Source organism: Muscardinus avellanarius (assembly GCF_963383645.1).
Source record: "Muscardinus avellanarius genome assembly, chromosome: 4".
Taxonomy (NCBI): domain Eukaryota; kingdom Metazoa; phylum Chordata; class Mammalia; order Rodentia; family Gliridae; genus Muscardinus; species Muscardinus avellanarius.
In genome coordinates this window covers 80,243,071-80,265,877 of record NC_137789.1, presented here as the reverse complement: position 1 = coordinate 80,265,877, position 22,807 = coordinate 80,243,071, and the positions used below count along the sequence as shown (strand labels likewise).

General features: G+C 37.0%; 1 protein-coding gene across 1 annotated transcript; it reads right to left on the bottom strand.

The window, feature by feature from the left end:
* Positions 1–902: 902 nt before the first annotated feature.
* On the bottom strand, positions 903–22,661 carry BPNT2 (3'(2'), 5'-bisphosphate nucleotidase 2; the record flags this gene model as incomplete). Its single annotated transcript, XM_080694573.1, has 5 exons — positions 903–1,174; positions 2,873–3,034; positions 9,537–9,632; positions 10,760–10,922; positions 22,275–22,661. 5 exons carry the CDS (start codon positions 22,659–22,661, stop codon positions 903–905), a joined length of 1,080 nt encoding a protein of 359 aa, XP_080550699.1.
* Positions 22,662–22,807: the final 146 nt, after the last annotated feature.

Below are 22,807 nucleotides of genomic sequence, written 5' to 3'. Positions count from 1 at the left end.
AGTAACTTTCAATTATAATAGAACTGGTTATTCTTATTTTATAGCATATTTTAACCTTAATGAGAAAATATACCAAAATTATAGTACTAACCCTGAAACCTAAAACCAAACTTTACAAGACTAAATGTTGGTTAAGAGAAAAAAGATGAAACCATGCATCTTCCAAAGGGAAAATGAAAATCAACAGCAAGATGGCAAACATGTTGAACCCATGGGTACAAACACTTTGCTTTATAAAAACAAAACACGCACACAGAGAAAATTACAATTACAATGCAAACCATCCTGTATCTGTATTTTCTACTAGCCGGTGAACCTGTTATCAAAATTTCAAAGAAAAAAAAAATCAATTTAAACTTTTTCTATCCTAATCACATAAATATTCAGTAACAGATGAATACAGCATTTGTTTCATATTAATGAAATGTGGATTTTTGTGCTTTCCATCCGAATTAAGAGTAAAAATCCCCACTTTTTTTTCAATGATATAATTGTAAGGTTATATTAAACATCTACACAAAATCAATTCTGCCTTCAACCCAATTCTATATGAAAGTATTAACAAACAGTGAAGATTCCGATGTTGTGAGAAAATGGTTGATTCGTAACAATGTAGATTTAGCTATAGATTTTAATTCACAAATATATATATGCGCCTTGTGTATGACAACCGTACGAAAATAGTCTCAAAAATAAAGACAATACTTGAGACACGAAGCAACCCATTTTCCCTGATCTTGCATTCTATTACAGGGAAAATAAGTCTCTGATGCTTCATAAATACTTAAAAAAGTTCGAGATGGCCTTAACCATGCATAGTGTTCACCAATCCTCTGAAGCTTCCAGTATTTCAAGGATAACATTTCAGCTTTGAAAGAGTTGCGCTCAATTATCAATTATGCTTATTTATGCCCTGTCTTTTCTATATCTGGGAGTTTTTTGACTAGTGCTTGGTGATTCATTCTGATGCTAGCAAGGAGTCCCCCTTCAATGCCATCTGACCCGGTATAACTGATTTCTTCACCACTCAATGTAGTCATATGCCCACCAAGGGCTTTTAAAATGGCATTGCCAGCACATATATCCCACTTTTTGATGTATGTCACATGAATGTATAGATCAGCTTTTTCTTGACTCTTCTCAGGAACATCCAAGAGTGCTAAAACTTTGTAACCTAAAAGATAAACACAAGATTTTAGATTATTGTTTGAAAGATTTTTAAATGTAGTATATACATTAGCTACTAAAAATATTGTTAAAAAAGGATAGCATATGATTACAGGAACTTACTGTACTTTCTTTTCAAATGTTCCCTAAGTCTAAAATTATTTCCAAATAAAAAACATTTTTTTACAAATAACAGTAAAATATCCAACTCAAGAGAGCAAAAATACAGTGCAAGGTATCATTAAAGTTACCTAAATATTCTTTGTAGTTGTTTTCTATAGAGTGACACATTAGTATGTGCCATCTTCTATGAAATGACATTATACTGAAGCTAAACAATCATAGGTTAAGCATATGGGCAAGCCTGATATGAAAGAAGAGAAAAAAACTACCACCACCACCACCACCACCACCACCACCACCACCACCACCACCACCACCACCCCTTAAGTCTTTTTTTGTAATGAGATGGAAAGAATAAATAAAATGAATGCAGGGTCGAGAATATTCCTAACCTATTAGATACATTTTGGATATTACCTTTCCTAACCAACCTAGCAGTCAATATAAAATTTATGTAAGTAAATATAAAAAAGGTAAATATATGCAACTGGCAAATTAAACCTATTAAGCTTAAAAGTTAGCTAGCGCCACCTCTCCCTTTATTACTGTTACTGTGCTAAAAAACTATTTCAACACAAATGTTTTCTTACCCAATTTGCTGTTTACCTGAATTTGAACACTTCTGACGTGTTAAAGAGTACTCAATGAAAGTCATCAAATAAGCCAGGCGTGATGGTGCACGTTTGTAAAATCCCAGCATTTGGGAGGCTGAGACAGGAGGATTGAGCAAATTTGAAGCCAGCCTCTGCTACTTAGTAAGGCCCTTTGCAACTCTGTGAGACCCTGCTTCAAAATAAAGCATAAAAAATAGGGCTGGGATGTAGTTCAGATATAGAATGCCCCGGGTTCTAACCCAAGTACCACAAGAAAAAAAAAAAAAAAAAAGTCATCAAATGATCCCTTGAGCCCAATCCAGGTTGCCATCTATTTCTGTACAAATGTCAAAAATAAAATCTAAAAAAAAAAATTTTAAAGTGGTTTAAAAATAATAGTATGCAACAGAAATTGTATGTGGTTCATAATGTCAGAACAATTACTATCTGGTCTGTTTTAGATAAAGTGGGTTGACCTCTGATCTATAATCAGGTAATACAATAGTATGGGATATACCAAAAGGGAGCTGGCACTAGACTCTTGTTGAAGCCAGACATGCTGGTTGAGGGTTAAGAGCTGTTAACAGTGACTCAGTGATAACTCATCATCCTAATAATAATACTTAGGATGACTACTGCCACATGAAGCATCTTAAGTACTTGATCTTTCCTTCTTTCCCTAGTATTCTCAATGAACAGATAGAACACTTTTTAAAAAAGTGTCAGATCATATGAAAAGCAACAACTAATAGTATATCTCTTATGGGAAGATGCTTCTGTAGTACTTGAGGAAGAGAAATCACTGTTGAGAGTATTTCAGACAAGGTCAAAAGCCTTTGAAATCCTACCCTAGAGTTGACTAATGAAACCAAGCCTGCCTCGAAAGTACACTGTTCCTTGTCACTTTCTTCCCAGGCATAAGACAAACAAACAGGACAGCCTTGCCATGCTGAAAACACTTGCTGGGAATCACAGGTGGAGGAACATACCAGCACCACCAGCTGGGATGATTGTAGTCTGGTTTCCAAATGTCTGAAGAGCAACCTGCTTGACCATCCCTGAATGGGAGCGAGACACAATGATTCTTGGGGTCTTCTCATTGTAGGAAGGGCGAGCTTTCACATTTGAACCACCATCTACCATTGCCCATGCTGAAAAGCAAATATAATATCCATTAAAACTCTCAGTGGTTATACTCTTTGGAACTAAGTATCAAATGACTTAAAAAGTTTCATTCTACAGAATTATTTGTACCTTTTTTTTTTTCTAAAACAGAGTATCTGATTTCTTTTTCTGAGTACAAAAACTAATGTGTTTACCTTTTATAATAAATAGGCATGTACTAATAAAGATATAAAAAAACAAAACGCCATGTATTCCTACACAGGAATAATGGTAATAAATATCTGGCTTAAGAATCCCCCTGGAGTGCCCCATGGTCTTATCGACTGAGAATCCAGTAGGACTGACCTGCAACTCAACTTCTCCTTGCATCTGTCCTGCTTCCTTCCCTCCTGTCACAAATGTGATCCCAAAAAACTTCCTAATAAGTATCTGGAATACTAATCTCTATCTCAAAGCTGATTCTTGGAAAGCCCAATGTGACATAAATATAACTTCTTTGGATAATTCAAAATTTAAAGTTGATTTTTCTCCTATGCTATTATCTCTACTTCTGATTTAGCTGTATTAATTTGCATATTGGTTCAATCTCCTGAGTGACTTTACAAACAAAAGATGGTTAAGAGGTGAGTTAGGTTTAAATGTTTGTGTGCATGTATGTATGTGTGTGTATTTATATGGATATTTTAGAAAACAGAAGTTTGATAGTGAGCAGCGGTCAAAGAGATGATCTAAGATATTTTTCTTGGGTTGGAAATTTTCTTCATTGACTATCACACTTCAAGAAAACAAACTTTCTCAGAATTACGCCTATTGACTAATTTTAAGATAAAATAGTCACCATGGCTAGTTTATTCCTGGCTACAAAAAGTAAGTAAGTAAGTAAGTAAGTAAATAAATAAATAATAAATAAATATTAGTTTAGGTTTTCTATATTCCCAAAGGATGATAGCAGTCTCCTGGACTAGTCTCACATCTCCTTTGAAAAAAGTGACATGGTCAGCAGATAGAAACACCCATGACCTATCCCTAGAAAGTAAGCAGGAAACAGTGGAGAGCTACAAACACATACGCATGAGAAAGCAGAAAACACAAGCATCAACCATCAGCAGAATAGGCGCAGGAGTGGGGATTAAAGCAGGAGCGTCACAGCAGTACCAAGAGTTCATTGAGCTCGTCATGGTGGTAGAATTCAGATAAATACAGGCCAGGATTTCTTCCCAGAATGAAAAGATCCCATATGTAAATTGGGAAATACTGAAAGTAGGCCTGAAATGTGACGACAAAGCACTAAGGCTTGGAAAAAACATAGAACTTAAAGTATAGTTCTGGGAACACCTGGGAGGGAGATGATGACTTAAGATATCTTCTGAGATTTGGAAGTCAGCAATTAGAGCCAAGGAGAAGGAAGGGATTGAGGAAAGGGACATTCCTCAACTAAGAGAAAACGAGAGGAAAACAAAAACAAAAACAAAAAACCGACAGCAATTAAGATGCCTTCCTCATGCTAACAGACCTAAACTAAATTTCATCCATTTTCCTATCAGTCCCACCTCATGAATAATTGGAAAAAAAGTAACCAGCTGTAAAATCCAATTTGGAAATAACTGAGGAAATCTGAATATTAGATATCATTAAGAAATAATTTAATTTTATAACAGAACTGTTTTTATGTAGAAAATATCCTTAATTTTTAGAGCTGTATATTTAAGTATATAGGGGTAAAATGTTATGATCCTTGTTAATCCTTTAGATTATATAAGCCAAAAGAGCAGCAAATATATAAAATGTTATCAGTTGAAATTATTCATAATAAAAGTAAAAAGAATTGAAGAAAAGAATCAAATTCTTTGTTAAAATGTTCAGTTCTATCTACTAAGTAAATTTACAATTCTGTACCTGTAGAGGTCAGTATTGTGTAACAGAATAAAAATTGCATCTCAGTAGATATAAATTTATGTAAGAGTAATTTTATATAAGACTACTTCAGTATTTTTTAAAATGTATTTCATGTTGTCTAAACTCAGTACATTCACTTATAATACTGATATGAACACATTTTAAAGGTACAATAGGTTACTTAAATATAATGATTGGTAAGGAGGAAATAACAGTGTTAAGGTAAAATAGCACCTATAGAATGTTTATTTTATTGGTAAGATATGCTAAAAATAAGTGAAAAATGGAAGTGGTTGATATTTCTATTAAAGTGGTTGATTTACTCACTACAAATTTCCACTAAGTGAACATATCATACTTCTACATTTATCCCTTACTTCATTAAATATGATACAAGTATTTCCTCTAAGAATTTCAAAGTCAAGGAATTAATTACAATTATGTCTCATAAAAATTTTGATCAGTTTTTTGCCAGCTGCTATCAACAAAGATACCTTGTTCCCATTATAGTCAGGTACAGCTAACTTCTAGTAAGCAGAGCCTACTTTAAAATTGGTACTCTGCCAACACCAATATACAGTGTGGGTCTGAAAATAACATTCCCAAAAGAAGGCCAACATCAAGCAAACCTTCTATCTAGAAATGAAATGTCACCCCATACTTATGTATGAACATTTTGATTCCTTTAGAATATGCACAGACTAGTAAGCACTTTTATGTTCCTGTACATTGGGCAAGTCACTGCACAGAAAGAGGCATTATAATGCTAACTTAAAAGGACACTTTTGGAAAAACTTCCTACATTAGACTTTTGGCTTCTTTAAGGGTTTATAATTATTAAAGAATACAGGTTTTTGAAAATGGGCATTCTACTATCTTTATTCTTCCCCTCTAACATTAACAAGATATGAAAACAAAGGCTGGCCCAAAGAATGTGAATCTCTTTGTCTATCTAGTATCAATTTTCTCTTCATTTCCTTTATGAAGTCCTAATTCTCTTTGGAGTAGCAGTCTCCATTTTTAGCTAATGGTGCAATTTTATTTTTTCCAGATACAAAGGACTCTGTCCTTCTTTCCTTTTTCCTGTAGAAAGTAAGTCAGGGTAAATTGGGGGATCCATCTTTCCAAGGATAAAAACAAAAAGTTATCTTGCAACAAGAAAAGTGAAGTCAAGTCCTTGTTATCACTGACTCATCCCTATTTTTTGAACTGCTGTTAAGTGGGAAAACAACAACAACAACAACAACGACAACAACAAAAACCTTCACTTGCTGAACCACTATCACCCAAATGACTTTTTGAGGTAGCTAAATGCAATCCTAACTGATATAGAGGCAATGAAAGAAAGAAAAATGCCAAAGAACAAGGTTTGAAAGGTTCTATACATAACCTTTATATGCCTTTTTATATTATAAAAAGTGACTATAATTCCCATTTCATATTCCTTACAGTTATTTCATCATAAAAATGTATCACAATGTACTTTATAAACTGAAATTACTAATTGCAAGATACTTACAAGAAGTGGTCAGTTCTTACATGAATCTATTGAACTATATAGATTTCATGACAGAAGTTCCTAAGTTCCTAAGCCCATTTTCGTACCTATAACAATAATTAAAAGCAAAGTTTTCCTTGCCAAATAGACTTACATCAAAAGGTTTTAATGAAATAACATAGAGTACACTGCAAAACTCTAACATACTATACAAATATTAAGAATTATAAAGTTATTATTGTGAAAGCCCTGTGATATGCTCTTAGGCATATGAACTCTGCCACTAATTTAGCTGATTAACCTTGAGAAAAGTACTTAATTTTTTAGTCTTATTTACTTTTCTGGAAGTAGGAGTTTTAATTTAAGAAACAATCCTCTTATAGGCTAGAGTAAGTGTACAATACTACTAAGCTGTACTCTGATATTCTCTTTCTCTATTTTCTTCCAGGGATAGAATCCCTAAATGTTAAGTCTGAATGGCTACTGAAAATAAAGACTACATTTTTTTGCCTTCCTTGTGGCTTGGTTCTAGATATAACAAGAGGATGAGTGAGAAGTCAGAAGTGACACATGGGACTTACAGGCCAAACCCTTAATAAGCATGGCCTCCATTTGTACCTCTCCACTGGTGGTATATGGCTCAGTCATGCTGGGGAGGGCCACAAGTGTTAGGAAAGCAATACAGGAGGAGCAACAGGCCTGCATTTCTAGTCCCAGGGAGTTACCATGATAGCCTTGGATTGCTTAAGTACCAGGAATCAGAAAACAAAGTTCCTGTACTTTGGTGTGTAGTACAGTGGCCTAAATTTAAGTCTAACCTGTTATGTTAACTAATTCACTAAGGAATAAAGGGAAGATGTTAAAAACACATTTATAACTAATCTTAAGGTTCATCATCACTGCAATGGAATAAACCTTTGATAGCTTAACAAACTGTCAACATTTAATAACTATATGAATTATAAAAAGGAGATAAAAGTTAGATAGTATAAAATAGATATGATTTTGAAATGCAGAGCCAAGCACAAATATGTTGAGCCTGTTTCAAATCAGCTGGAATTTCGAATCTATGTTTAGTAAAATAAATATACCTGATAAAAATTTAACTTGTCTATTTCTGTCTTTTTGTGAGTTAGCTGTACTTCTTGAGCCACCATAGAGATAGCTATAGTAAATAATTGTATGGGACACCCTAGTGAATTGGTTTTCTAGGGCTGCTATAACATTACACAAACTCAGTAGCTTATAGAAAGGAATGTATCTTCTCTAGTTCTTGAAGGTCAGATGTTTGAAATCAATATCTTGTCAGTGTTGGCTCTTTCTGGAGGCTAAGATGGAGAATACCTATCTCCTAGCTTCTCAGGACTGCTGGCAACCCTTGGCTTACTCAAGGATTCCTCAAATCTCTGCCTCTTCCTTCACAATGTCTTATCCCACATGCATCTATACCTTTTTTGTTTCTTAATCTCATTTGTTTAAGGGCATACGCTACTGATCACTTAGCTTTTTAGGTTATTATAGGTTGAATTGCTCCCCCCAAAAAATATATAAGGAAGCCCCAACCCTAGAACCTCAGAATCTGACATTATTTAGAAATAGAGTCACTACAGATGTATTCATTTAGGTGACATAATACTAGTGTAGGGTGGGCCCTTAGTTCAATACAGCTGGTATCATTAAAAAATAAAGGAGATGACACAAAGCAGGGAGAATGCCATGTGAAAATGGAGGTGGAAACTGGAGTGATGTGTTACAAGTCAAAGGATACCATGAACTAAAACTATCTTAAGTTGGAAAAAAACATGGAAGGAGTGTTCCTTACAGGTTTCAGAGAAAACATGGTTCTACCAACACCAGTCCCAATTTTGGACCTCTGGCCTCCAGTACTGGAATATATTACTGTTTTTCAATACACAGAGTTGGTAATTTTTAATTGTGGCAGCCCTAGGAAACTAATACAAGGGTGGGTGTAATGTAGTCCTTTGGAAATGACATTATATAGTCCACTCTCCCTAGTCATCAGAGCTGTTTTCAATACTGGTAAAGTGGATGCTGTCACCATAAAACACCTTACATTTTAGCTGAGCATGGTGACGCACGCTTATAATCCCAGCATTTGGGAGGCGGAGACTGGAGGATAGCAGTTCATGAACAGCCTCAGCTACTTAGCAAGGCCCTTTGCAACTCAGTAAGACCCTGTTTCACAATAAAAAGACTAAAAATAGGGCTGGGGATGTAGCTCAGAGGTACAATACCCTGGGGTTCCTTCCCCAGTACTGCCAAAACAAAACAAAAAACAAAAACAAAAAACAAAAACAAAAAAATCGCCCTTAGCATTTTAGAGAAAGGTGGAGCCAAAGAGCCATAATTTTTCCCCTGTGATGATGGGAGTTATCAATTAAAGATCTGACAATTCCCTTCAGGCTTCAGTAATACTGCTCATACCAACTGTTTCCCTCCCAACTCCAGCATGACAGCTGATGATGTCATGGTAAACATTGTAGTTCACACCATAACTGCTACCAAAATATTCTATCGACTAGCATGGTGTTCCATACCTTCTCACTTCCAACCTGACCATCACTGACCTGTCCCACCTTCTGCTATAAGCCAACTAATATGAGAGCATCAAGAAGTGGGGGACAAAGGGTCTGAAGGAGTTGTAAAGGATTTTCCCAACTCTTCAACTTTTAGAGTGACATTTCATTTTTGATGTTGAGGTGGCACAGCCCTTAAACACAAACTCCCCACCACCACAACAGATTTGGCTATGGCAACTCTAGAGTGGACCACAAAATTCACAATGCAAGAGTCCTGAGCCTCACCCCCCAGCTTCAGCAAGAGAACCCCAACCACTAGGTTGCATCTGTGTCCAATGATATCCCTCAATACACTAGGAATCTTTTTTCCATCCCACAGTGTCCAGCCCATTAAAACATAGTTTAGGAAGCCATGTTTTTTCATATGTTATCAATTTTAATTATAAATCCTCACTATATCCAGTGAAGGGGTGTGACAGGCAAGGAGACATACTTCAGTAATTACTGAGCTACTGATGAGACCCTAACACAACAGCAAGTAGTAGAGACAAACAGTTCAATAACATTAACTCTTGAAAGCTATACATTTCATACCTGTATATTCAGAAAATGGCTTATGTATAACTCCTAGTACAGGTTTACCATTTACAGCCACACACACCATAGTAGTGACGTATTGTCGAAGATCCTCTACAAGGAAAAAAACAAATAAATACATAATTTTTAAGTGCTATGCATAAATTCAGGATACAATATTATGTTTCATTAAAAATTTATAGACATGATATGACTTTCAAAGATAACAATTCCCTAAAGAAAACAGATAGGAATAAGGGCCATCTGTAGGAGTAGGTAAGAGTTTTGGTTCTAAACCCAGATTACCTGTGTTAATCTCCCAGCTCACCATTTTATTTGCTGCATGTTTTGGGACAAAATACTTACATTCAGTTTTCTCATCTATATAATACAGACAATAATTAATTACTCATCTTTAGTATAAATTAAAATAACTTTTAATAGGAATTAGATATCTCTGGGTAAGAAATAAGGCCTGATAAAAAATAGAGAAATGAAGCTGAGCTAACACTAGGTTAAAATTTAAAAAAAAAAAAAAAAGAGGAGAAGGGGTTCTATTTTGCATCTTACTTGCTTTCTGAGTAATTAGATTTACTGTTTTTAAAACCAAGGTCAAATAGATGCACACGCAGTGAACCCCAATTCTAAATATCTCATCCTGGCAAAATAAATTTCCTCAATAATACCTCAATAAGTTGGGTGTAGTGGCACATGCTTGTAATCCCAGCATTTGGGAAGCTGAGACAGGAAGATCATGGTTTACAGACAGCCTCAGCTACTTAGGCCCTCTGCAACTCAGTGAGACCCTGTTTCAAACTAAAGAATAAAAAATGGGCTGGAGGTATAGCTTGGAGGTAGAATGTTCCTGGGTTCCATCCCCAGTACTTCAAAAAATAATAATAATACTTCAGTAATAGGTGTCCAATAGAAACTATTTTGCTGCTACTGTTAGAAATGCTCCTTTACTGAAGAATCAGTGAGCCACTTATTCTGAGTAAGCTAGTATCACCTAGAGGTATATGCTACAATATAGATTTGGAGTAAAAAATAAAAAAGGTTGAGATCATCCATCTAGTTCAAATGTTCCATATATCACTGCACTAACCCAGTTTTCTTATCTTAAAGTTACAAAATTTGGAAGATATCTTCCATATCTTCCATTACATATATACCTCTTGCCTTGGTTCTGGTTCTCTAGTATACAATGACAATCTAAAGGTGAAGGTCAATTTTAAAATCACCTGTATATTCCTGTGTAGCATCAAGTGGGTCAATCCAGACAGTAACACTTTCTGCTGGTACCTCTTTAGGGGTAGTGATTTCTTTCAGGATATCCTCAGGAATCTTATGATCCCATAAGATAACCTCTTTATCAGTTGCATCCACATGTTCCTCAGTATTTATCTGCACAAAAATAGTTGACAGTTAAAAAAAAATGAGAACAATATTACTACCTAATAAAACCAGAGCGACAACAAATTATGGACAAAAATCACATAAATTGTTATTAAATAAATTCTTATATTTGTCTATTAAGGTACGTGTAACAAGATAAAAATAGATTATAAAAGAAATCGCTAAGCCAGGCGTGGTGGCACACGCTTGTAATCCCAGCATTCGGGAGGCTGCCTCAGCTATTTAGTGAGGCCCTCTGCAACTCAGTGAGACCCTGTTTCAAAATAAAGAAGAAAAAATAGGGCAGGGGGTATAGCTCGGAGGTCAAATGCCCCTGGGTTCCATTCCCAGACCTGAAAAAAAAAAAAAAAAAAAAAAAGCCAGGATATCTTGCCTTTAAATACTTACCAACCTATATTTAAGCAAAGTTTTGTTAAGACAGAAAATTCAAAGGTACAGAAACTAAACATCAAACAAGCTATTTAAAGCTTACTGATGATTTATATTAAAAAGACCTAAAATATGAAGGTAGGTAATATTCTGAAACATGAAACATAAGCAAGTATAATGAGAAGTAAATAGAATGGAAGAAAAGTGACAATGTATTTCAAAATGCAATATGCCTTCAAAATAAGAAATTAGAAATGCTAAAAGATAAAATATCCTAGAACAGCGATCACCTAAAATATACCTTTATCCTATATGGAAAAGTAATCCTAAAAATTATGAGACAGAAAATAAGCTAGCATTTTGAGGAACAAAATTAAAATATACAAAAGCAGACCATACAGATAAGTAAGCATGTGGAGTGAGGAGATGAGATATATCACACATATGTATGTGTGTATATGTCTGTGTATGTATATGTATATATATCATACATATGTATACATATAAATGTTTATACAAAGATATGTCTTTAGAAATATTTTTGTAAACCGTCATTTATCTATGTAGTACTATTAAGAATGTACTAGATTCCTTAAAAATGAGATTTCTTAGCCTTGGCACTACTAACAGTTTGCACTGGATAATTATTTGTTCTGGGGACAAATCTTCAGCAATCTATGGAAGGTGCCCTGAAAGTTCATGAATTGTCACAAAGGAGATTAAAAATAGTAACAGTCTAGAAACATTAAACCACTTAAATCATAAAATATTTCTCAGTACAGAGCACAGAAAACATCCATTTTATCCATTCACTTAGTATTTTATTAATTCATCAAATGCTTACTGACTGCCAGCTTTATGCCAGACATAGTTTCAGGACCTAAAGATAAAACAGAAATCAATATGGGACAAAAATCTCTGCCCCTATGAAACTCAGAATCTAGGGGAGAAAACAGTAAGCAAGATACATAAGCAAAGCATTCAGTACAACATGTAGTATGCTGGATATTGTAAAAAGGAGAAAATAAAGCAGAGAAGGACAGGAAATGTGTTGACGGAGAGGGAAGAAAAAGTTACTCTTTAAAATCAGATGGCTAGAAGAAACTACCTACTATCGATCAATTGATGAATACATAAATACACAGTGATATATCTATAAAATAGAAAGTTATCCAGCTATAAGCAGGATGAATTGGAATGAAGTACTGATTCAGGCTAGAACAAAGATGAACTCCCTGCTTTGTGAAAGAAGGCAAAGATATCATAATCTATATGATGCCATCAATGTAAAATGTCCAATGTAGGCAAATCTACAGAGACGGAAGAAAGATTAGCAGGCAAGGGGTGGGTATAAGAACAGTAAATGGTCACAGGGATACTACTAGGGTTATAAAAAAAATATTGTAAAACTGATTAATGATGACAAATTGGCATTTAAAAACTACTAAATTATACACTTGAAATGGACAAACTATATGATGCATAAACTGCTACAATATATATTTTTAAAGGGTAGCCATAGAAGCCTTCAGTGAAAAAGGTTCTATTTGAGTGAAGACCTAAAAGGCTCTCAGGGCATCTAGGGGACGTGCATTCTAGCCCATGGAATAACAAAGACCCTGAGATGGGATTATCTTGGCATGTTCACAGGGCAGCAAGGAGGAAAGCAAAGCTAGGGAAGAGTCAGCTAAGAAGAAAAGGACCAGACATGAGGTCAGAGAGCAATGGAAGCCACATGGTTAAGAATCTTGCAGGCCACAACATAGTCAGTTGCCTTCCCTCATAACCTCTATTAACAATGTTCACAGGGTCCTAAACATTGCAGTAAGCTGAAGATGGTAGGAAAGGGGCATGTTAGAAAGAAATAAAACCATAAATATGCTAGTACTGAGAACTGTGAAAATAGCAAAAAACCTGAGATAATTTACAAAATAACAGAATGTCAAAAAGCTGCTAGATATAAGGTAAATACTTATAAAACTACATTTTGATATATCAGCAACAAATATGTAACTAAAAAAGAAAAGCATTAAAACAGAAATAAAGTAAAAGACATATGAAAAAAATTAAATTTTAAAAGGCATAAATGAAGCCAGGCGTGGTGATGCACATTAGTAATCCCAGCATCTGGGAGGCTGAGACAGGAGGATTGCTCAGGTTTGAAGCCAGCCTCAGCTATTTGGTGAGGCCCTTTGCAACTCAAAATAAAGAATAAAAAATAGGGCTGGGGGTGTCACTCAGAGGTAGAATGCCCCTGGGTTCCATCCCCAGTACTGAAAAAAATAAAAAATAAAAAAGACATTAATAAAAATCTATTGCAAGGCATGGTGGCACAAGCTTGTAACCCCAGTACTTCAGAAGCCAAGACAGGAAAACAGTCTCAGCAACCTAGTGAGACTCTGTTTCAAAATAAAAAATAAAATAGGGCCGGGACTAGAAATATAGCTCAGCAGTAGAATGCCTCTGTGTTTAACCCAAGAAATAAAGAAAGAATGAAAGAGAAAGAGCAAGACTACATAAAGAGAAACCCCATTTTAATGGCTAAAAGGACTTAAAAATAGTAAAGATGTCAATCCTATCAAAAAATGGAATTTCAACCCAAATCCCTAGCTTTTTCACTTAAAAATTGGACAAAGCATTTCTAAACTTTATATAGTAAGCAGCCAAAAGAGCACAGTATTTTGGAGGGGGAGGCAGAGAGAAAGAGAGAGAGAGGGAGAGAGGGAGGGAAGGAGGAAGAGAGAGAGAGAAAGAGAGAGCGAGAAAGAAAGAAAAGGAGTATCATGGTGAGAGGACTTTCCCTACCAGATATAAAGACTTAGTTTAATGTTAGAATAATTAAGCCGGGTGTGGTGGTGCAGGCTTGTAATCCCAGCATTCCTAGAGATTGAGACCAGAGGATCATGGTTCACGGAAAACCTCAGCTACTTAGGCCCTCTGCAACTTAGTGAGACCCTGTTTCAAAATAAAGAATAAAAAATAGGGCAGGGGGTGTAGCTCAGAGGTCAAATGCCTTTGGGTTCCATCCCTAGACCCGCAAAAAAAATTAAGAAAAAAAAAGAAGAATTAACACAGTAAGACAATGGTGAAGCATTCTGACTTCAGAGCTCATACTTTTTTTCTGGTACTGGTTATTGAGCCCAGGAACATTCTACTTTCAAGCCCCTCCCATCCATCCATCCATTTTGAAATATGGTCTAGTCTGGGTCTCACTCTCAGTACCGCAAAAATAAATAAATAAGCCAGGAGTGGTGGCGCACGCTTCTAATCCCCGTGCTTGGGAGGTGAAGACAGGAGGATCGCACAGGTTCGAAGCCAGCCTTGCTGGCTTAAAGAGACCCTGTTTCCAAATAAAAAATATAAAAATATAGGTCTGGGGGTGTAGCCCGGAGGAAGGGTTTCCAGGAACCCCAGTACCACCAAAAATAAATAAATAAATAAATAAATAAATAAATAAAGGGTTTAGTGGTCTCAAACCTTCAATCCTCCTGTCTCAGCCTCTCAAGTACTGGGATTAGAGATGTGAGACACTGCTCAGCAGATCCCACACTCTTTTGATGAAAATGCTAGGCTAGGTCAGGATGATGAATGTAGCAACACCACCATACAAGAAATAAACTTAAAAATAAACAAATAAAAAAATGTCTCCCAGAAAATTTAAAGTAGTTAATGGGTCATGAACATCATAGTTTACAAAAATGGCGGTGCCTGACAAGTAACTATTGAGATTTATGACTAAGATTTTTGCCTAGAGTTCAAGTCAACTTCAAGTACTTTTAACTAAATATGCGCTAGCAGCTGGGCGTGGTGGCACAGGCTTGTAACCCCAGCATTTGGGAGACCAAGACAGGAGGATCCTGGTTTGCAAGCAGCCTCAGCTACTTACTGAGGCCCTTTACAACTCAGTGAGACCCTGTTTTAAATTAAAGAATAAAAAAAATCCTCTGATCCTCCGTCTCAGCCCCCAGAATGCTGAAATTACCAGCGTGCACCACCACACCTGACTCATTTTCCATATTTAATATCTGATCTCTCAGTAAGACCTAAAAATTCTACATCCCAATTTTAAGTATATGTAACAAGTCTATCAAGGAAATATTACATTAATCCACTAGAATCTGTCTTGCACTTGGATTCCTCTTTGATTATTCTTGTTTTCTATTCTGTATTAATTCAACAACTATTTAATGACTACCATACTTTAAACTGGGGCATTAGACTACAATAATGAACAAAACAGACAAAGTCAGTACCTTTACAGAACTTCCCTTCTCAATCATGCAACTTGCTATCTTCCAAAATTGGGTCATGTTACTCCGACTTAAAAATTGTACAATGAGCAGGGTGTGGTGGCTCACACTTTGTAATCCCAGCACTTGGGAGGCTCAGACAGGAGGATCAGGGTTCACAGACAGCCTCAGCTACTTAGTGAGGCCCTTTGCAGCTCAGTGATACCCTGTTTCAAAATAAAGAATAAAAAATAGGGCTGGGAGTATAGCTAAGAGGTAGAATGTCCCTGGGTTCCATCCCCAATACCTCAAAAAAAAAAAAATTGTATAAATGCTCTCAACATGCAGAGAAAAATCTAGATTCCCTACCATGCTCTACATGGTATATTCTATATGATCTGATGGCAGTACATAATCTCCAGTACCGTTCTCTACTTGCACACTTATTTACTTCACTCCAGACCTAGGAGTCCTCTATGGTCCCAGCTTCTAAGACCTTTGTACTTGCTGTACTCTTCTGCAAAACATACTTTCCCCAGATCTCTGCATGGTGGCCTACTTATATTTAATCAAGGTCTTAATTCAAATAACTACCTCAGAAAAGCCTTCCCTGGCTACCAGAGAGGAGGAGCTCCAGGACAATCTCCCACATGACCCCATTTTCTTCAAAGCTCTATCAGTACCTAAAATGACCTTATTGTTCCCTTGTTTACTTACCTATCTTCATCAGCTAGGACATAACTTTTATAACTAGAAGGGCAAATTTTGTTTCATTACTATAGCCTCATCCTTACTGCCTACACCAAAGTAGGTGCTCAATAAATATTTCATTACTGAAGATAATGAAGCCTGGCCCACTTCCAAAGGAGCCATTAATGTGAGAAGAAAAAAATGCAGCTTTCAAGAATCTACAAAATTTTAGCAGGGTAACATAAAAAGCTTCTAGAAATCAGAAAACTGCAAAAATGACCCTGGGCTATAACCATAACAGCTCATCTTATAGTTTCCATCTATACCCGGCAACTGTCAAAATAGTCTCATATTCTTTGTTAGCTATAATTTTACCAGGTTCATTTCCTTCCTAAACATAAGGGAGACTATACTTTCTACCTCTCTTGCAGTCAGAGGCTCATGACAGGAGTTCTGGTCAGTGAAATATGGACAAAGGTATATATGTATGAAATATGATAAAAAATACATAAATTCAAATTCATGGCTGTGGCAAGGAAAAGAAATGCTCTGTTTGGTTCTCCAATCTCTTCTCTTTTCTTGCCATGTTGACTGACAGAATCATACATGTACGAATCAGCCAGGTCTTAGAATCATTCCATGGAGGTGAGCTAATACAGCATTGCTTACTCTGTTTTTCCTGACTAATGCATTTTTTCTTTTATATCAAAGTTCACACTCTCAATCAGTTTAAGAGGCAGAAGAAATCCATATATGAGTAATTCAATATTAGTTTGCTTCTCTTTCTCTAAATCCCAACTTTGGATCAGCAACTTTGAGGAAAATTATTTTAAAATTGGAAAGTAGGGGGAATATAAAAAGGCAAAAATTAAGAAAGGCAGGAGTAAGTTTGAAGAAGAAACACTGCTTAAGGAAGATGAGAACAGGTACAGATTAGTAAGGGTGGTCCTTAATTCTAAAAATGGAAAATGTTTTATCTATATGAAAAGTAACTCTAAGTTAACACAGCCACCAGCCAAGTCAGGAGTCAGTGATTAATTGAATACTGATTGAATACAATGGTTAAGGTGAATTTCTTTATTTAAATATCTTAATTATATGTGCATATAGACATACATGTACATATTACCACAGATATACCCACATACATATATCAAAGCTAGGCTAGTATCCTGGGCTCCAGGAAGGAAACAATTCATCAGTATTGACAAAGACCAAAACATAATGCTATTTACAGTTCAGTCAATTTGGCACTGGAGGGACTTTTGGTTAATGCTTATAGAAAGAATCAACTATATCCTGCAATTCTCAAGGATTATACCCTAATAGGTTTTTGGATATAACACCTCACATAATGCCTATCACACAGTATTTGTGGTGGTATTTTTTTAATGTCAGCTTCATAGGACATGGGGTACCTAGATATGTGGATAAACATTATTTATGGGTGTGTATTTCTGGATGAGATTAGCATCAGAATGAGTAGACTCAGTAGTTCACCCTCCCTAATGTGAGTGGGCATTATTCAATCCTTTGAGGGTCAGAATAGAACAAGAGAGAGGAAAAGAGAATTCACCACTTCTTCTGCCTGACAATAGATGTATATATAAAAATAAAGTCACTCTACCCCATCATGTCACAGAGTCAGCTTTCACAAAAGTTATCAATGACCAACATATAGAAGCATGATTAAGAGACTGAGCTGCCTACTTTCAAATTCCAGCTGTTTGATTTATTTGGTATGTGACCGACTTATACTAGTCACCCAACCTTTCTTTGCGGTAGTTACCTCTTCATTGGTAGAAAAATAAATATACTTTCTTATAGGATTCTTAAGGAGAACCAATAAAATAGAAAAGGTAAAACAAACTCAGTACAGTTCTTAACTGCAGAGTAAGCATTTAATGAAGGCTAGCTGCTACTATTCTTGTTAAATGACTTTTTAGTCTTCACTATCCTTGGTCCAAAGCCCCAATCTTCCCCTTCACACCATAGTCTCTCCCTTAACAATCCTGTCCACAATCAGTTTCAGTTAACTCTGCAACACTGATGACTTACAAGTTTTTATTTCCAATTCAGACATTTTCTTCATAGCTTCAGACCCACATATTCAATTGCCTCCTTGTCCCCTTGGACACATCAAGGATATCTCTAACACCATTTTAAAAAGGAACTCATAATCTCTCATCCATTCCCCTTTGCTACCAACAAAACACCAACTGTAAAAGATTTTTTTTTTTTTTTTTTTGGCAGTACTGCGAATGGAACGCAGGGACATTCTACTTCTGAACTACACCTCCCAGCCCTATTTGATCTTTATTTTGAAATGAGGTCTAAATAGCTGAGGCTGTCTTCAAACCATGATTCTCCTGTCTCAGCCTCCCAGCTAGAGTTTTTTTTAACAAATCCCTAAAATTCTTTCATATTCTTCCATATCCATTCCCTCTATAACCACAACTCCAATTCAAAACATATCATATCTCATCTGAAAAAGCCTCCAAACCTGTTTCTCAGTACCTACTTGACTCTCATCTAAAGGATTCTCCAAGGATTTACTGAGTGTTTTCATTCATTCAAAATACCAGTTAAGAGTACATTTTTGTTACACCTCCTATACTGCTTATGTGCATAATCAGACCTGAAATGATTCTCAGACTATTATGTGAATTTCTATGATTATTTTCTAGCTGTGTGATTTTTCCTCCCCTCAGTACTGGGGATTGAATCCAAGGACATTCTGCCTCCGAACTACAAGCCCAGTCCTATATATTTATTTTATTATTTTGAAATAGGGTTTAACTAGATTATAGAGGGCCTCACTAAGTAGCTGGAGCTGGCAGAGAACCTTCAATACATCTGTCTTAACCTCCCAAGTACTGGGATTATAAGCGTGAGCCACCACACCCAGCTTCAAGCAAGTCAAGCATAACTTTCCCATTGCCTGAGTTCTGGACCTCATCTCTCACATGGTCTATCCTAGAAGGCTTCTAAAAAAAAATGTTCAAAGCCCAAAGTATGGTAAATTGTAAGCCTCAAGAAGACGAAGCCTTCTTTCTATACAACAGCAATAATTTAGAGATCAGGTCCAAACTCATTTCAGCCTGGAATATAATCTAGCACAGGCCTATCTAATTTCCTCCAGAGAATTTCATTCAAGTTCATCAGAGTACTTGAATTTGCCATGCTACCATCTCTTGGGCCTGCTCCTTTGAACTAGAGTTCTCTCCCTGTATTGCTTATGTTGGCACAATTATTAGTTATCCTGACTTTACATAAGAGGAAATTGGCTCAAAGTTGTTAAATGATTGGCCAAGATCACCTATGCTGGTGGTCAAACAAGATGATAAAGCAAGTGTAACTGTGCTTTATTATTTTCTCAACTTCTAACAGAGAATACTTCTGATGAAAGGGATCAATTTAACTCCCATCTATAAGTCAAGGACTCTCCCAAGATCCCTAACTTGAGAAAGGCTCAAGAAAAAAGGAAATCTAGCAAGCCTATGACAAAGGAGTCATATTGGTTTGGCACACATTTTTCTGGAGTAGTATGTCAACCTAGGTATCAACTGGCAACTTGGGCAAGATAATTAAAGAACTGACTTGTAGGATGTCTTGTAGTATGGAGGATGTTTACTCTCTATACTCATTCAATGCCAGTGGCACTCCACTCCTCATTGTGAAAACCGAAAATGTCTCCAGATGTTGCCAAATGTCCCTTGTCCCTTGAAGGACAAAAGTTTCTCCAATAGAGTGCTCTGGAATGACTCCTGGTATATTCTTTTACTGAGGCAGGAACACTAGAAAGGAAAGCTCAGACCTTTAGACAAAATTAAAAAAGAAAAAATAAAGTAGATGCAGCTTCTCAATGGTCATTTTTCATTAGCAAGTAAACTGCTGGGGATATAATTTAAATTTCTTTCCACAAAATTTGGGGTGAGGCTTTAAAAACAACGTTTTAGGACTGTGCTTCTGCATACTGTGGAAGGGAAGGGACAAGCAGAAAAAAAAAATCATCTCTACTCAAACTCTACTCAAATGGCTGGAACATTTGGCCTCTAGTCTAATAAAATACGATTTAAAGGGGATATAGCTCAATATGACAACTGTTATAACTGAACACAACCACCTCTATTTCACCAATCAAGCGCAAAAAAAAAAAAAACCCAACTCACTAAAGATGTACAAATAAGGATAAGAAAATAGTGATTTTCTTTATTAGGCAGAGGCTTTTACATCTGCAAATCCAGAAGTTTTGTTTATGCCATTCATTCCTTTGTTGCTTGCTAATAAGTGACAATGTAAGTGCGACACATGTACACACACAGTGTTTTCAATGCTTAAGATACTTCTGACTTTATGCTTTTTAAAATTTTTTCGACTCTGCTTTTTGTATTTCACTATTACTGTCTGTAAGCTTCTATAGTTGTTTCTTCCCCAGGATGTCATAATATAAATTTTAAGAAGCCACTTACACATCTAGCCAAAATGAAGAATTAGATAATTCATACAGGCCATGGAAGGGAATGTTATGAGCCTCAGATTTTCCACCTGTAGAGTGGGCATAAATAAAATTTACTTACTAAAGTTGCTGTGAAGATCAAATGAAGTCCTGTGTAGACAGTATCTGGACACCAAATACACTGAGTAAGTGGTCACTGTTAGTACTGTTTTAACTATCATACAAGAACTTCTCTGAAACTCCTGTTTTTTCTATAAACTCTTAGGAAGCATGTGTGTTTTGGAAAAGACAGAAAGACATCTCACAAGCACATCTTACACCTAGATGCAAATAAGGTATTATATATGGAGATAAAGTCTAATAGGGCAAAAGAAAAAGTGGAAATAGGGTTTTGAGTAGACATTTGAAAAAAATTCTAAGTCAATTACATCTGGCATCCAGCAGTTCCTGACATAAAACCTAATGTTTTATAGGGGAAAATTTTTAAAGAAAAAAGCAGGCAGGCAGGGGAAGAAGAGGGGATAAAGAAAACCAAAGCAGTAATATGAAAGACTAGAAGGAGAGTTATGTAAGATATACAATTCTACAATGACAATACTCTAACTCTTCCAAAAACAATAGTAAAAAGTCCCAAGGAATCCTGAGTTTAATTATCACTGCTAAATTAATACAATTTTACTGAAAATTTATCTTTCTAGTAGCCAAGTGCTACTGTTAAATGAGACATACACTTATAATCTTTAACTCTTTTCTCTAGAACTAAAATGAATTCAGAAAAGCTTCACAATATATTTAATTCAATACCAGTTCCACCGAAATAAAGAATCCCAAAAGTATTAACAAACCCAAAATGTCTAGATTTCCTTAAGAAAATATCAACTCCCTCACAAACCTACCAGAAGAAAAGGTAAATGTTAAATCAATTTTTATTCTCTGGTGTAAATAATGAATCTTTAAGTGTCAGGTAGGATATACAGCTAAAGGAATATGTATTTCCAAATACTTTCTTGAAGGGCTCCAAAACTATGTACCATTAAAAAGGTCCTCATAAATGACGCCTAGAGTAATTTATGAGTATATGTACCCCTGCGTCCCAATGCTCTGCATACTAACAGCTCTCCTAGGGACTTCTGTTTTTTTTTTGTTTTGTTTTTAACTTTTTTATTGCTGCATTGTAGTCATACAACTTAATGGGGTACAAGATATACAGTTCTTGATCTTCTAGTTCGCTACCAGCCAATGTATCAGAAAACTAGTACTCCTGTCATAACCCTTCTTGTAAAGAAATCAAGGCAGAACACAGGCCCGAGGGGTTCTAGTCCAATCCTTTTTCATTTACAGAAGAGACTGAAGCAATGCTGCAGTCCACCTTCTGAGCTTTTTGGTATCAGAACCCACCCAAGAACCCAGGTCTCTAGGTCCTGAGTCCACCTCCCGCATGTAACCATTTACTTGACTTTGCACGCCTTAACTTCAGCATCTCAGCTTTCAAATCTGCAAAATGGGAGCCGGAGGCTGCAGGACCTGGTGTGTTGGGAGTGCCCGCGGCGGCAACACGTGCCAGCCTCCCCGAAGCCGGGCTCGCGCACCCACCTGCACGCTGGGGAAGGCGGTCTTGAGCAGGTAGAACATCTTGCGGTTGGACAGCACGTCGCCGCTGGTCATCTTGTCCTCGGCCCCCTCGCGCGTCTTCCCCTTGGACTTCTCGTGGAGGACGTTGCTCTCGCGGACGCGCCTCACCTCCTCGCCGCCGCGCGCGGCCGCCAGCACCGACACCGCCAGCATCTCGCGCAGGTCCACCGTGCCTCCGTCGGCCGCGGCCGCGGGCCCCGCCACGCCGCCGCCCGGCTCGCCGCCCACGCCGAAGAGGCTGAAGCGGCCGGCCAGGAACCCCGAGTAGAGGTGGTAGAGCACGCCGAGCCCCAGCAGGCAGAACACGGCCACCCCCAGCGGGGACAGGCGGATGCCCATGGGCGCCATGGCGCGGGCGAGCGGCCGCGGCCTCTCAGGCCTCCCCGCGCCCGCGCCGCCGCGCTCGGGGACCGGGACAGGCGCCGCGGCTACACTGGCCTCCGCTCCCCCGCGCCCGCGCGCCCCATCGCCGCCTCCGCGCACACCCCGCGGCC